The sequence below is a fragment of the Limulus polyphemus genome, unplaced genomic scaffold, assembly GCF_000517525.1.
Source record: "Limulus polyphemus unplaced genomic scaffold, Limulus_polyphemus-2.1.2 Scaffold4197, whole genome shotgun sequence".
NCBI classification, from domain to species: domain Eukaryota; kingdom Metazoa; phylum Arthropoda; class Merostomata; order Xiphosura; family Limulidae; genus Limulus; species Limulus polyphemus.
In genome coordinates this window covers 27,720-40,513 of record NW_013669807.1, presented here as the reverse complement: position 1 = coordinate 40,513, position 12,794 = coordinate 27,720, and the positions used below count along the sequence as shown (strand labels likewise).

Sequence of the window (12,794 nt, the reverse complement as noted above, 5' to 3'; positions counted from 1 at the left end):
ATAGTTAGTGTCTCTGTCACACCAGTGTTCTAAGAATCGTGCTAATGTATACTTTGTAATGGTACTTAACACCAGTGTTCTAAGAATCATGCTAATGTATACTTTGTAATGGTACTTAACACCAGTGTTCTAAGAATCGTGCTAATGTATACTTTGTAATGGTACTTAACACCAGTGTTCTAAGAATCATGCTAATGTATACTTTGTAATGGTACTTAACACCAGTGTTCTAAGAATCGTGCTAATGTATACTTTGTAATGGTACTTAACACCAGTGCATAAATAAAGATTCAAATTCTCCAGTTGCTGTGCAAGTTGGATACACAGCACAGCTTCATTAGTGTCTGGAGAATTTTCAGCATGTTTGGAAGGAAATAGAATTCTTGAGCCTATCTATTTTTAATTTTAGACTGGGATATAATTGTCAAGTTAACATTGTATTCATAATGAAGTGTTTTGATAAAGCAAATTGGTAATAAAGAGATCAGTATCTCATAAAATGTTTTTCCATCAATCTTTACCTATGTCATAGAAACCTCTAACTTTTTTTGATACCAAAATTTGATTGGCAATTACACCTAAACATGTAGAGAAACGTTTAATCTAAAACAGAAAACAGGCAAACCTTTTGTGTAGTTGGTGTTTAGTGAATTGGCTATTTAAGAGAGCTTTCAAAAAGTAGCTCTGGATTATATAACGATTTCATATATTGTGTATGAAAATGTCTGATCAAAATATCAACTGAAAAAAAAAAAGCAGGTACTCCCACTTTAAAGACTCCCCAGTGGTAGCTCCCACCTGTGATTTTTTCTTTAATGTATTGTCAACTTTTTGTGCTGCAGATTTGTCAGAAAAAAAATTTTCATCAACCAATAGCTGCATACAGTTGAGGTAATTTTTTTGTATTACGTATTCTTGGTGGAATGTTGAATAAATTAATGATATTTTATATTTTGCTTTTTTTAGAATGTAATAAGTTTATCATGACTAAATAGTTCAGAAGTTCATTATTTCATGAACTCACATGTAACAGTTGAAAACAATAAAAGTATTTATTGATACATAATAATATCTCTATAAACAAATGAAGTCTCAATACACTTTTAAGTAATATCATTTTAAAACTTCTACAGTTAAATTTCTTGTTTTTTAGCTTGTTTGTAGCACCACACACAAATATATATATATATATATATATATATACTTTAGTATATTAAAAAAAGGTCTTCTGCAATTTTGACATCTGTCTCAAGTACTAAGGTAGAAAATTTTAATAGTTGTTTGTTTTTATTTCCAACAATAATGATATCGTTTTAATGGAAATTCAAAATTTGAAGTTTTTCTTTAAAATACAAAAACTTGTATAATTAAGATACAGTAATGTTTATTTTATTCTCAGCAAAATAAACTTAATTGGGAAAAAAATAACCTGAACACTGACCAAAGTTAGTAGAAATTCTCCAAACTGCAAAATTATTAATCTTTAATTATTCATTAACTTCTCAAAATTCGTACTTCCTTTATCTATCAATGATTAACTGATGTTCCTGCCCTCTTCCTGTTCCTTAATCAAAATGTTAAAATTAATCATCAAATTTAGAAGTGTATTAATTTGTTAAAAACAAGGATATGTGAAATTAATAAAATCTCGATGTTTTACAAATATTATTGTGTCACTACCAGCTGTTTCTTTTATCTCAATTTCAGCTTTTTTATAAATTACTTTACCTACAGAACTACTACAACAACAATTTATGGTTATATTAAATTCCATAACACCACTTTAATAGAAAGGACAAATATGGAGTTGTTATTCTTTTACATACCTTTAACTAGTCAACACACAGTAGTTCAAACTTTTAAAACAGTTATTTTATTTTTCTATAGGTATTATGTCACTAAAATGTGAGCTGGAGCCTCAAGACAAGTGAATTAATTAAGCAGTAGCTACTGTGCTAATAAAACAACAATTAATTAAAAGTCAACTTGCAATAAAACTTACTTTATTATTAAACCACTATTTTTATTATAACAATTTGTGACTAAATGAAGTAATGAAAAAAAAACAAATAGTTAAAAAAATATATCCTTTTTTTTTACCTCTGTTCCTCATCTGGCCTTTTGATAAGATTGAATAGAATATTCAGAAGTTTGTCTCTGTCTCTTGGTGAAGGGTGAAGTCCAATAGTACAGAGTATAACGGGAATTAATTCCTAAAATAAAATTTAAAAACCTTGGAAAATTCTGATTGTTGTATACTTCTAAACACAATTACAGAAAAAAATTTCATTCCAGAGAAAAGGACTTACAATTTAATACTTCTATTGAATGTCTGTCACCTCATCACCATAACGATGTTTTACAAACATTACTATTAAAACAGAAACTGAGCTCACATTAGAAACAAATTAATCATACAGAAATATAAGAATGAAGTAATAATATCAACTAACAATAAATACCATACAAAAACCCAAGCCAAATAAAACACACTCTTTCATTTCATGTTTTCCGTACTTCAGGTTCTGTCTGTATAGTGGTTTTGAAGAACAAGTGCTAAAATGTGAAACACTGGTAATAACTTAATCTATATCACACTTATCAGTAGAGGCCTCATGTAAAACATCTAATAATTGTATTCCAACAAGGTTTTGTGTATTTTAGACTTAATTCATCAGTAGAGACTGCAAGTAACAAGGAATTTTTCTTAATATCATACCCATTCATGCCAAATGAGCTATAATACTATAAAAAGCACTAATATTTAGACATATAATTTGAGAGATAAGGTTGCATGGTGTAAAATGACAAAGCAAGCATCTTGTTACCATTTTCGGTGTTGTATACCATACAAGTAACTGTTTTCTTTTTTGCACTTTGTACTGAGTACGTTTTATTGAGTGTTTGTTAAAATAAAATATCAAAAGTATTAATAACTACCATCTGTGTTTTCAAATAATTTAGCATGCACTTTATATGCAGTCCAAACCAGCATAGTAAACTGATGTAATACATATTCTGAGCCATCAGACCATGACTTTCTAGAATGATGCAATACATATCCAGAGCCATCAAACCATGACTTTCTTGGATGATGTAATACATATCCTGTACCATCAAACCATGACTTTCTTGGATGATGTAATACATATCCTGAGCCATCAGATCATGACTTTCTTGGATGATGTAATACATATCCTGAGCCATCAGATCATGACTTTCTTGGATGATGTAATACATATCCTGAGCCATCAAACCATGACTTTCTTGGATGATGTAATACATATCCTGTAGCCATCAGATCATGACTTTCTTGGATGATGCAATACATATCCAGAGCCATCAAACCATGACTTTCTTGGATGATGTAATACATATCCTGTACCATCCAACCATGACTTTCTTGGATGATGTAATACATATCCTGAGCCATCAGATCATGATTTTCGGCAGGGAGGAAAGGTGGGAAGTATGAGAGGAGATGAGTACCTACCAGAAATACATTTTCAGTATAAGAAAATTATAACTTCTGGTACTGTACATTACCTCTGCTCACATAAATAGCTAGAATCTCACATTGAATAGGTGGAAGGACCGGTGTGAGGGAAAGAAAGAAGCATCCTTTGAAAGCCTCCGAAGGACACTCCCTAGGAGGAGATCTTCAGAATCAAAGATCTGATGTGGTAGACAACACCACTTCTGAACCAGGTATATTCTTCTCCCATCGTGGAAAGATGTTGCATATATGGGTGGAAAAAACAGAGGAATACTTCCAAGTGGGAGAGAACTATGGCAGGATAGGGATCCAAACCATACAATATTTATGAAACTCAATCCCAGAAAACATAAAAGTGGGTAAGATTAAAAGGATGTGACACTAGGTGTAGAATGGCTAGGGTGCAACGGACTGTATACTGCAAGTCAATTGGATACAAAACCCATGCTGCTGGGAACTGACATCCATGTGTGTGTAGAATGAAGATCATACCATTGGTAAGTCAACTGCAATCCAATGAAGCAACCCACAACATGTACTGGACAGAGAAGGTTCTCTGGGTCTCACTGAGAAGAAATGTGGAAGAGGGTAAGAAATGAAAAGTTGAAAGATATATAATACATGAGTTACTATAAAAAATCGATCCAGAACAAAGAAACAAATCGAGCCGAAACAGACAAGAAAACCAAAGCAGTACCAGCCAGGAAAGATCAATAAGAAAGACCTGAACCAGAGGGACATGAATACACATAATTAAGGAAGAAGACTGATGGAATAAGAATCAGATAATGTAAACGTATCTGAACTTAACAACAACCAAAGCAAGTGGATGATGAACCAGAGACCACAACACAAAAGATGTAACTAACTGGAAAGTGATAAAAGATTCAAAAACTTTCTATGGAACAGTTCCCCATTGGAGACAGAGCCCCAAAAAATTAGGAGGATTGAGAGGTCACTCCTTGGGAGAAAGTGTGTCAGGACTGGAAAATCAATTAGCAATGAGGAACACAGCACACGACCCTCCAGAAGACGTATGTCAAGTGTGTGGGTTCAAAAAAAATAGAAGAAAATCCACTGTTTACCTCAAAGGAAACAAGAAAGAGTGTCCCCTTGGCGAGTGATATAAGCCACCACCATCAAAAAGTCGAAATGAAACAGGATTAGTCAAATCAGACAAGAAGAATAGTGTGAATTAAAGCACCTTGGACTGGCGGAAGTGTCTGGGTGTGAAGGGGATAAGACTTATTGACTGGAGACCATTATCCTGAAGTCTTCTACTGATAGAACCACTCCCACCACCTTTGGAGATGAGTATCAGAGAAAAGAAACAATCTAGAAGAGGGGGGAGGAAGTGGTAAACCTGACATCATTTAGATATGTTCAACTATCGATGCATATAGACGAAGAGGGAAGGATGAAAATTAAGAGGGAAAACCCAAAGTAAAGGTTCAGATAACAGAAAACACCTTCAAATGCATTCAAGAGAAGAATAAATGGTCCCGATGGAGGGGGTGTTTAAAAATACCCACCCCCAAAGAGACTAGAATGTGAGGTATGTAACGGGAAAACTCATCCAACTAGACAATCCAGCTACCCGAGCCGACTGTGGATGGAGTAGAAGAGTATGTTAAGACTACCCCCGTTTAAAAGAAGCTAACCAAAGCTAGACATCCAATGAATGGTACTGGTAAAATCCTCCCAATGTGGAAGTCGGGTAAAACACAGACCACCCCACAAAAAACATGGAATCAAAACAAGTTTCAAGGTCAAGGCACAAAAATTGTACCTAATCTCGTGGGAAAAAAAACAAAGACAAAAACGTGTACTGTGGCATTCTCAGTCCTGCAGAAACAGCCTACCAAAATGTGATTGAAAATGACATATTAAAAGAGGGAAGACCCAAGAAGTGATTGAGGTGGGACTCAGAAGTAGAACTACACATAAACTAAAAATAAACAGTTGTGAAGCCTAATTGAATAATACAAAACAAAATATATCACTAAGCACTAAAATAAAAACTTAACCAAACAATATGTACAATATTGGGAGATGTTTGTGTGAACCTCATCTCAAAAATTCCACATAAACCAAGTGAATAGGAAGAAAGAGAAATGAAAATGAAATAGACGTGATGGTATAAAATTAAGGAAGTGCATAGTAACAATAACATATGTATGGAAGAAAAAACAATACAGTTAAATTAATGATTGATATACCAGTGAGATAAATTACAGGTAATCTGAAAATAACAAAGATCATGGTAAGCCTAAGTGCATGATATAGGAGAAAAGATACAATTAAGACTAACTGCTAACCTAAACTTGACTATGAGCATTAAACAATCTAACAAAACTTATGTTATGGAACCCAAATAACTACAGATAATAATATTAACAATAAATTTATTCAAAAACCATAACAGTAGAACAATTTATCTTTCCAAGGTCAGAGGACTGTATTTCAAATGTGTGGGTCCCCAAACTCGAGGCGAGGCCTGATGAAAGTCAGTTCATTAAACGATCAATCTCACGATAAAATAAAACCGAAAATCTTCCCACGGAGTACCGCAACATGAAGCTAGTGTAAATGTTAATAGAACATAGAACCTCCGAATTGGTAACATAGAATTCATAATACAAAATGAATAACCAAACACAACTGTTTTGGCAGAAACAAATAAAAAGTTTTTGTGATGAAGTAATAAGATCCATAACCAGGTAGAAATATAAAATAATTCCACTTCAGAATAACTCAAGTTACAAATATCACTGTTGTCTAATAAAGAGTAAACTTGTTGAAAGAAATTAATACAAAGATACAGAAAAATATTAAAATAAAATACTTGAAGAAAGCACAAACTAAACGTTATAACATGAGTACTGCCAAACTTGAAGTGATAGTTCTGTAGAGTTGAATAGATGGAGTCGCATGCATCAAGAGAGAATGTTGTACTCTAATTGGTGGAGGGTTGTCACATGATGATTTGCATGAGAGATGCATTGGAATCAATCAATTCCAAATGAGTGGGAGATTCAAGGCTTGTGAAATGTGCAGAAAAAGTTTTTACATATAGAGGGCAGCACTGAATGAGAATAGCTATTTATGCGAGTGGAGGTAATGTACCGTATTTGGAACATGACTTTCTTGGATGAAGTAATCCATATCCTGAGCCATCAGACCACGACTTTTTTTGGGTGGGTGAAGTAATACATATCCTGAGCTATCAGACCATGACATTTTTGGATGATGTAATACATAACCTAAACCATCAGATCATTACTTTCTTGGATGAAATAATACACATCCTGAGCCATCAGGCCTGTTTAATATGCTTAACAATAGATAACCTAATGTTGAATATAATTGTGATGGCATATTTAAATAGACACAGTTCAAACTTGTGTAAAATACCTATTACCTTTCCACAATTTATAAAGTGAAACAGCACATTCTGGATCATAGCCATACCTCTCGCTTTGCCAGGATGACATTTGGAACAATGTGAGGAAGGCAGCGACCCAACATTAAAACAACTTTCTCACATGAATCCACAAGTTCAGCTACTTCATTGATAAGTCTGTTCTCCTGTGATATCTTATGACCTAAAGCATTACTCATCAAGGCTCGACAAAATGATTCAGAAAGTTTTCTGTAACAACAAAAATGGTTCAAAATAAATAACCTACAAAAGAAGAACTAGGAAACAACTTTAAAGAAATTTCCTCTAAGATTTGTACAGTACAATAATCAACATATGCCTTGTATTAGTACTGGAGAACTAACAGTGGTAAAATAATGAGTAGACATTTTGTAATTCAATGTAATTTATATGTACTTCTTTGACTAAATAATTTAACATATCTTGCGTTTATGATATTACACATAAAAACTTCAAATAAATATCCTAGCACCTCTAGTAAAACTTAAATATGTTGTCAAAACTAAAATTTGTCTTGCAATTTGTGTCATTTGATAAACACAAAGATCACTATAACAACATGAAACTTATTTATAACTTACAAATTCTGAGACTGATATCTTGAAATAATTTAGTTTAAAAAATATCATTTGATGACACATCAGTTACCATCATACCAATAAAAGATGCTATCCCAACATCATCTTAACCCAAAACCTATTATCAGATTTAAGCTCTACAATCTTAATACCTGATGCCACGAATGTTTGACACATCCACCCGTGGATTCACTACAATGGTTTCACTAGCATTGAGGTCATTAAGTCGCTCCTGAAGTTCTGTAGGTTCCCCTACTTCTAAAGACAAGGTGGCTTCATGTTGATGAACATCAGAGCCAACAGGGAACCTGGTGGAATCCGGTGTTTCATCCTCAGGCACAGACACTACATCCATCTGGGTATTATCTTCCATAGACTGGGTCATGTCACAAGAAACCTGAGATATCCAATTTAATTTCTTTGGAGTTTGAACTGGTGTTATCAATGGTGTTGATGACTTCAAATTGTTGTGGCACTCTACTTCTCTAAAAATAGCAATTTTAGTTTTAGTAGCTAAATCAAGAAAATTCTTTAAACAAGATGGTAAAAAAAACAACCTTAAAGTTGACTTCTGAGCCCAGCATATCATTTTACAGTTTACAAAGCCAGAGTGAGATTAACACAGAATCTGATAAAAAACAAACATATCTACAATGCCAAAGAAAGAAAGAAAACCAGCCACTACAGTATGTAAAATTAGAATTTCAGGAGTGGTGACTGGCTAAGTTAACTCCTTAAACCCGAGCAAATGCTGCCAATATCTGGCCAAAAATACTGATTTACCAATCGGATTGTGACAGCGTCTGATAACATTTGTGTCTCTTTGGCTGAAAACTAATCCAAACTGAATAATAACATACCTTTTATAACTGGACCAGAAATTTTATAAGATACGGTGATAATTATTAGGACATCATGAAAATAATTCTGGTAGAATGCAAAAAAAATTATGGGATTAAGAGAGTTAATTCTTATTATATGAAAAATTGGAAACATAGTTCCAAAAATTAAACATATGACTCAATTTTTGTAAAATAAACATACACATAAATTGAAAAACAAAAATAGCACATCCTGTGATTCATTTAACTCCTAAACAGATAAAATTAGTCATAAAATTGGTTAAGTTTTATCCACTTGAAATTCAACAAACTTGGCACAATTTTAATGAATTAAATTACCTCTGTAGACTCTTAACTTGTAACATAAGATGGTCATTTTCCTCATTTAGTCTCTTCACCAGCTCTCTAAGTTTCTCGTACTCTTCCTCCTGAAGACAAAACCCATCTTTAACAGATTTCCAGACAAACTTTTTTCAACTACTGCTTATAATGTAGTTTACATTTTTACACTACTTTAGTTAAAAATTTCTGTTTTATCATCAACATTATTGCATGTTCTTAGGTTCTCAAGTTCAAAACACAAATATTTAAAAAAAAACAAGTTTTGAATAAGACCAAAGACTATATGTAACAGACATGACAACTAATAGAAGAAAACACTGATAAACTCTTTAAACTGATCAGCTTTTTTTTGCTATTTTTGAATGATTTGGTAACTGTTTTTAAAATTTTTTAAGATTCTTCAAATTAATTTCCTATCTGAATAATCTTTAATACACACTGCTTTACTTAGCCTTGGAATTCAACTACTGACAAAACTAACAATTCACAAATTGAAAAAATCAAACAGAAATATATTCTTTAATAGCAAAGTAAAAAGAATAGCATAATGAAAAAAAATAAGAATGTATGAAATCAAAGACGTGTGTCAAGCTTGTCTCTTCACTGTTCAACACAGTTACTGGTTGGCAGTCTTCCATTTTGAATTATTTCTCACTGTATTTCTTTACGTTATTTAGGTATCCTTATCATTGTCAGGTTACAACTATTACAGAATCTAACTACAGTTTCACAATCTCTGTTCAATCTGTTGCACTTTTTTTTAATAGTACCTATAATTTCCTATCTTTAACACTGAACGTTTTACTGTTTCGTGCAATTTGTTTTTAACTCGTTTATAAAACAAATTTTTTTTTCAAATATATAATGAGTAAGTCTGATTGATTTTACTAGGGCTTGAACTATTTAAAACATTGAAAAGTCAGTGTTAAACTAAACCAGATATACTTATCAAATAAAATGTGCTTCTGATACAAAGAATGAGAAATTAAGACTATCGCTAGACTGCTATCACAAATAGTGTTTGATCAACACTGGGATACATGATTAAAACAGAAAGTAAATTTATATCTAGCCATGACATTGAATGAAATTACATTTGTAGTATAATATGACTCTTTTTCACATTCAATAGTAACATAGCATTCTAAGTCATTAATACATATTCACAAAGTCTAGTTATAAATTTATGAAACTGAAAGACTGTCTAAACATATTTTTTTATTTGTGATCCAAAATTACAAAGAAATTCATTTGTGGAAGCTCAGCAAAAAAAAAATAATTGGTATATTTAAATTAGTCCCATCCAATGCTTATAAACAAATTTCAAGTAATGACTGCTTGTTATATCTTATGTAAGTGTCAAACTCTAAATGAGATCAGACATATTTTCTGAAGCATAGTGTGAAAGTTATAAATTTTCTATGCTCCTCTCACATAAATAGCTGTTCTCATTCATTGCTGCCCTCTATATGCAAAAAACTTTTTTCACATGCCACAAACCTTGAACTCCCACGTACCCCACGATCAATGAGGTTCAACTGCATCTCACAAGCAAATCATAATGAGACAACTCTCCACCAATAGGAGCACCCCCCCCCCCCTAATACATGTGACTCCCTCTTTTCAATTCTACTGAACTATCACTTCAAGTTTTGGCACAAAAAGGAAGCACTGGTTTTCAGTGGGGAGGAGGTAAGTACCTACCAGAAATAAATTTTCAGTATTGGAAAATCATAACTTTCAATAAGGTACATTACCTCCGCTAACATAAATAGCTAGAATCCCACATTGAACAGGTGGAGGGACTAGTGCGAGAGAAAGAAAGAAGCATCCTTTGAAAGCCTCAGAAGGACACTCCCCAGAAGGAGATCTTTGGAATCAAAGATCTGATGTGGTAGACAACACCACTTCTGAACCAGGTATACTCTTCTCCCATCGTGGAAATATGTTGCATATATGGGTGGAAAAAACAGAGGAACACTTCCAAGTGGGAGAGAACTATGGCAGGATAGGTGGAGGGACTGGTGCAAAGGAAAGAAAAAAGCATCCTTCAAAAGCGTATGAAGAACACCCTAAAAGGGGGGATCCTCACAGTATAGGATCATACATGAGAGACCACACCACTTCTGTACTAGGTATACTCTATGCCCAGTGTGGAAAGACATCAAGCCTGAGTAATTGTGCTGGAAGTAAATGGTAACACAAGCTTCAGTGAAAAACAATAAAGGTAAGTTATCACTTAAAACTGGTAAAGTGAAGTAGGAAAAAAAATATCTCCACTTCATATGAAATTGCAAAAAAAAATGTGGGAAGACAACAAAAACATCTTGACAATAGCACTACGAAACGAGAAGTGATAGTTCGGTAGAATCGAATTGAGGGAATCACATGCATCAGAAGGGTGTATCACACTCCTATTTGTGGAAGGTTATCGCATGATGATTTGCATGTAAGATGCAGTTGAACCGCATTGATTGTGGGATATGTGGGAGCTCAAGACTTGTGCCATGCGAAAAAAAATCTGCATATAGAGGGCAGCACTGAACGAGAATAGTGGAGTAATGTACCTTATCAGAAACTTTTTGTTTTCATTGAAACTTATTTGTGCTGATACAAAATTTATCTGATCTTCATTAACTATTTGATGGTATTGGTTTCATATGAATACAAGTTCAAGTTTAAGGTGTTTACAACGTGCAATGTTTCATTCTTCAAAAAGCTATAGCGTACTATGAGTACAATGTAGTGAAACATGCATCACTCAAGGCCTTACTTTATTTAGGTTGATTTAGGTCAACTGAAGTGCACCAAAGTGTATCTGTAACACAAAAATATTTCTAGACTTCAGATAATTTGTATCAAAATGTAAAACTTTAAACTTACTAGCCCAATCTCTGAAAAATACTTTTCTTCAGTTTCTGTCTGTACCCCACTGCTACACACATCTCTTCCTAACCCACTGTATTTACAATAGTTTTTGTACAAAGATAAAAGTTCTGGAGGTTTCGGAATGTTTAGTCCAACATCATCCCAATCTTCAAAATCCTAAAAAAAAATATATGGTTGCTTTATGACAGATATATGACTACACTAATACTTACTTTTCTATGTTGTTTCTTATATTAATATTAACAATGATCTTTAGACACTGAACAAGTTTTGTAAGTTATTATACAGTAACGAGCTTCCAATGTATCCTATTAGATTGAAAGATGACCCACAGACCTGTTGCAAAGAATAATTTGATGGTTTAAAGGAAACTATAGAGCAATTTAAACATTTACACTCTCTTTCAAAAACTATTCTGAGTACAATACAACAATTTATTTAAAATTCAGGTTCCCCAAAAATTAGATATCAAAGTCCATCCCAACACAATTATGACTAGACCCACCCTAACTTTAATTACCTTAATGAAACAGAACCATGACTATTTTATAACTCATTGAACATTAAACACTGACACAATTTTGAATTAAAAACATCTAAATTTACATGGACTCTCAAACAGATAAAATATTTTATATGTTACCCAATATATTAGGTCATCAAGAAATTAACGTCGCATTTTAGAACACTTTCATCACATATAATTGTTAAATGAACCACCTAAGTGTCACGTTAGTGTAGCCTATATAGTGTGTAAAGTTCAGTATACTCTAATCCCTTATAGTGATGGCACTTGATGAGACAGACAATCGGTATGTAATGCTGTTTGAATACAAAAAAGGGGAAACAATGCCTCTGTAGCGACAAAGAATATTATGGAAATGTTTTGAACGTTCGTACGTGTCAACAATGGTTCAGCAAATTTCATTCAGGTGACTTTGGCCTTAAAAACTGTGATGGCAGGGGCCGACATGTTGGAATTAATATTGATGCTCTGATGATGATGGTTGAGTCTAACCCAAGGCAACACACTCGTGAAATGCAAGTCTCTCATGAAACACTACATAAACATATAAGGAATATGGGAAAACTCCATAAAGAAGGTGTTTGGGTGCCTCACAAACTCTGCAATGATCACCGGTTCCAAAGTGTGAGCATTGCTTTGTCTCTTCAGGCGCATAATGCACATAAACCATTTTTGGACA

General features: G+C 33.3%; 1 protein-coding gene across 2 annotated transcripts in view; it reads right to left on the bottom strand.

The window, feature by feature from the left end:
- Positions 1–12,794, bottom strand: part of LOC106470748 (lisH domain and HEAT repeat-containing protein KIAA1468 homolog) — a 73,321-nt gene that overhangs the window by 37,020 nt on the left and 23,507 nt on the right. For both annotated transcript variants that reach the window (XM_013931314.2, XM_022399383.1), the window contains exons 5-9: positions 11,584–11,745; positions 8,698–8,786; positions 7,669–8,001; positions 6,968–7,148; positions 2,101–2,213 (exon numbers count right to left, since the gene is read on the bottom strand). In XM_013931314.2, the coding sequence (XP_013786768.1) occupies positions 2,101–2,213; positions 6,968–7,148; positions 7,669–8,001; positions 8,698–8,786; positions 11,584–11,745 (878 nt within the window). The remainder of the gene's footprint in view (positions 1–2,100; positions 2,214–6,967; positions 7,149–7,668; positions 8,002–8,697; positions 8,787–11,583; positions 11,746–12,794) is intronic.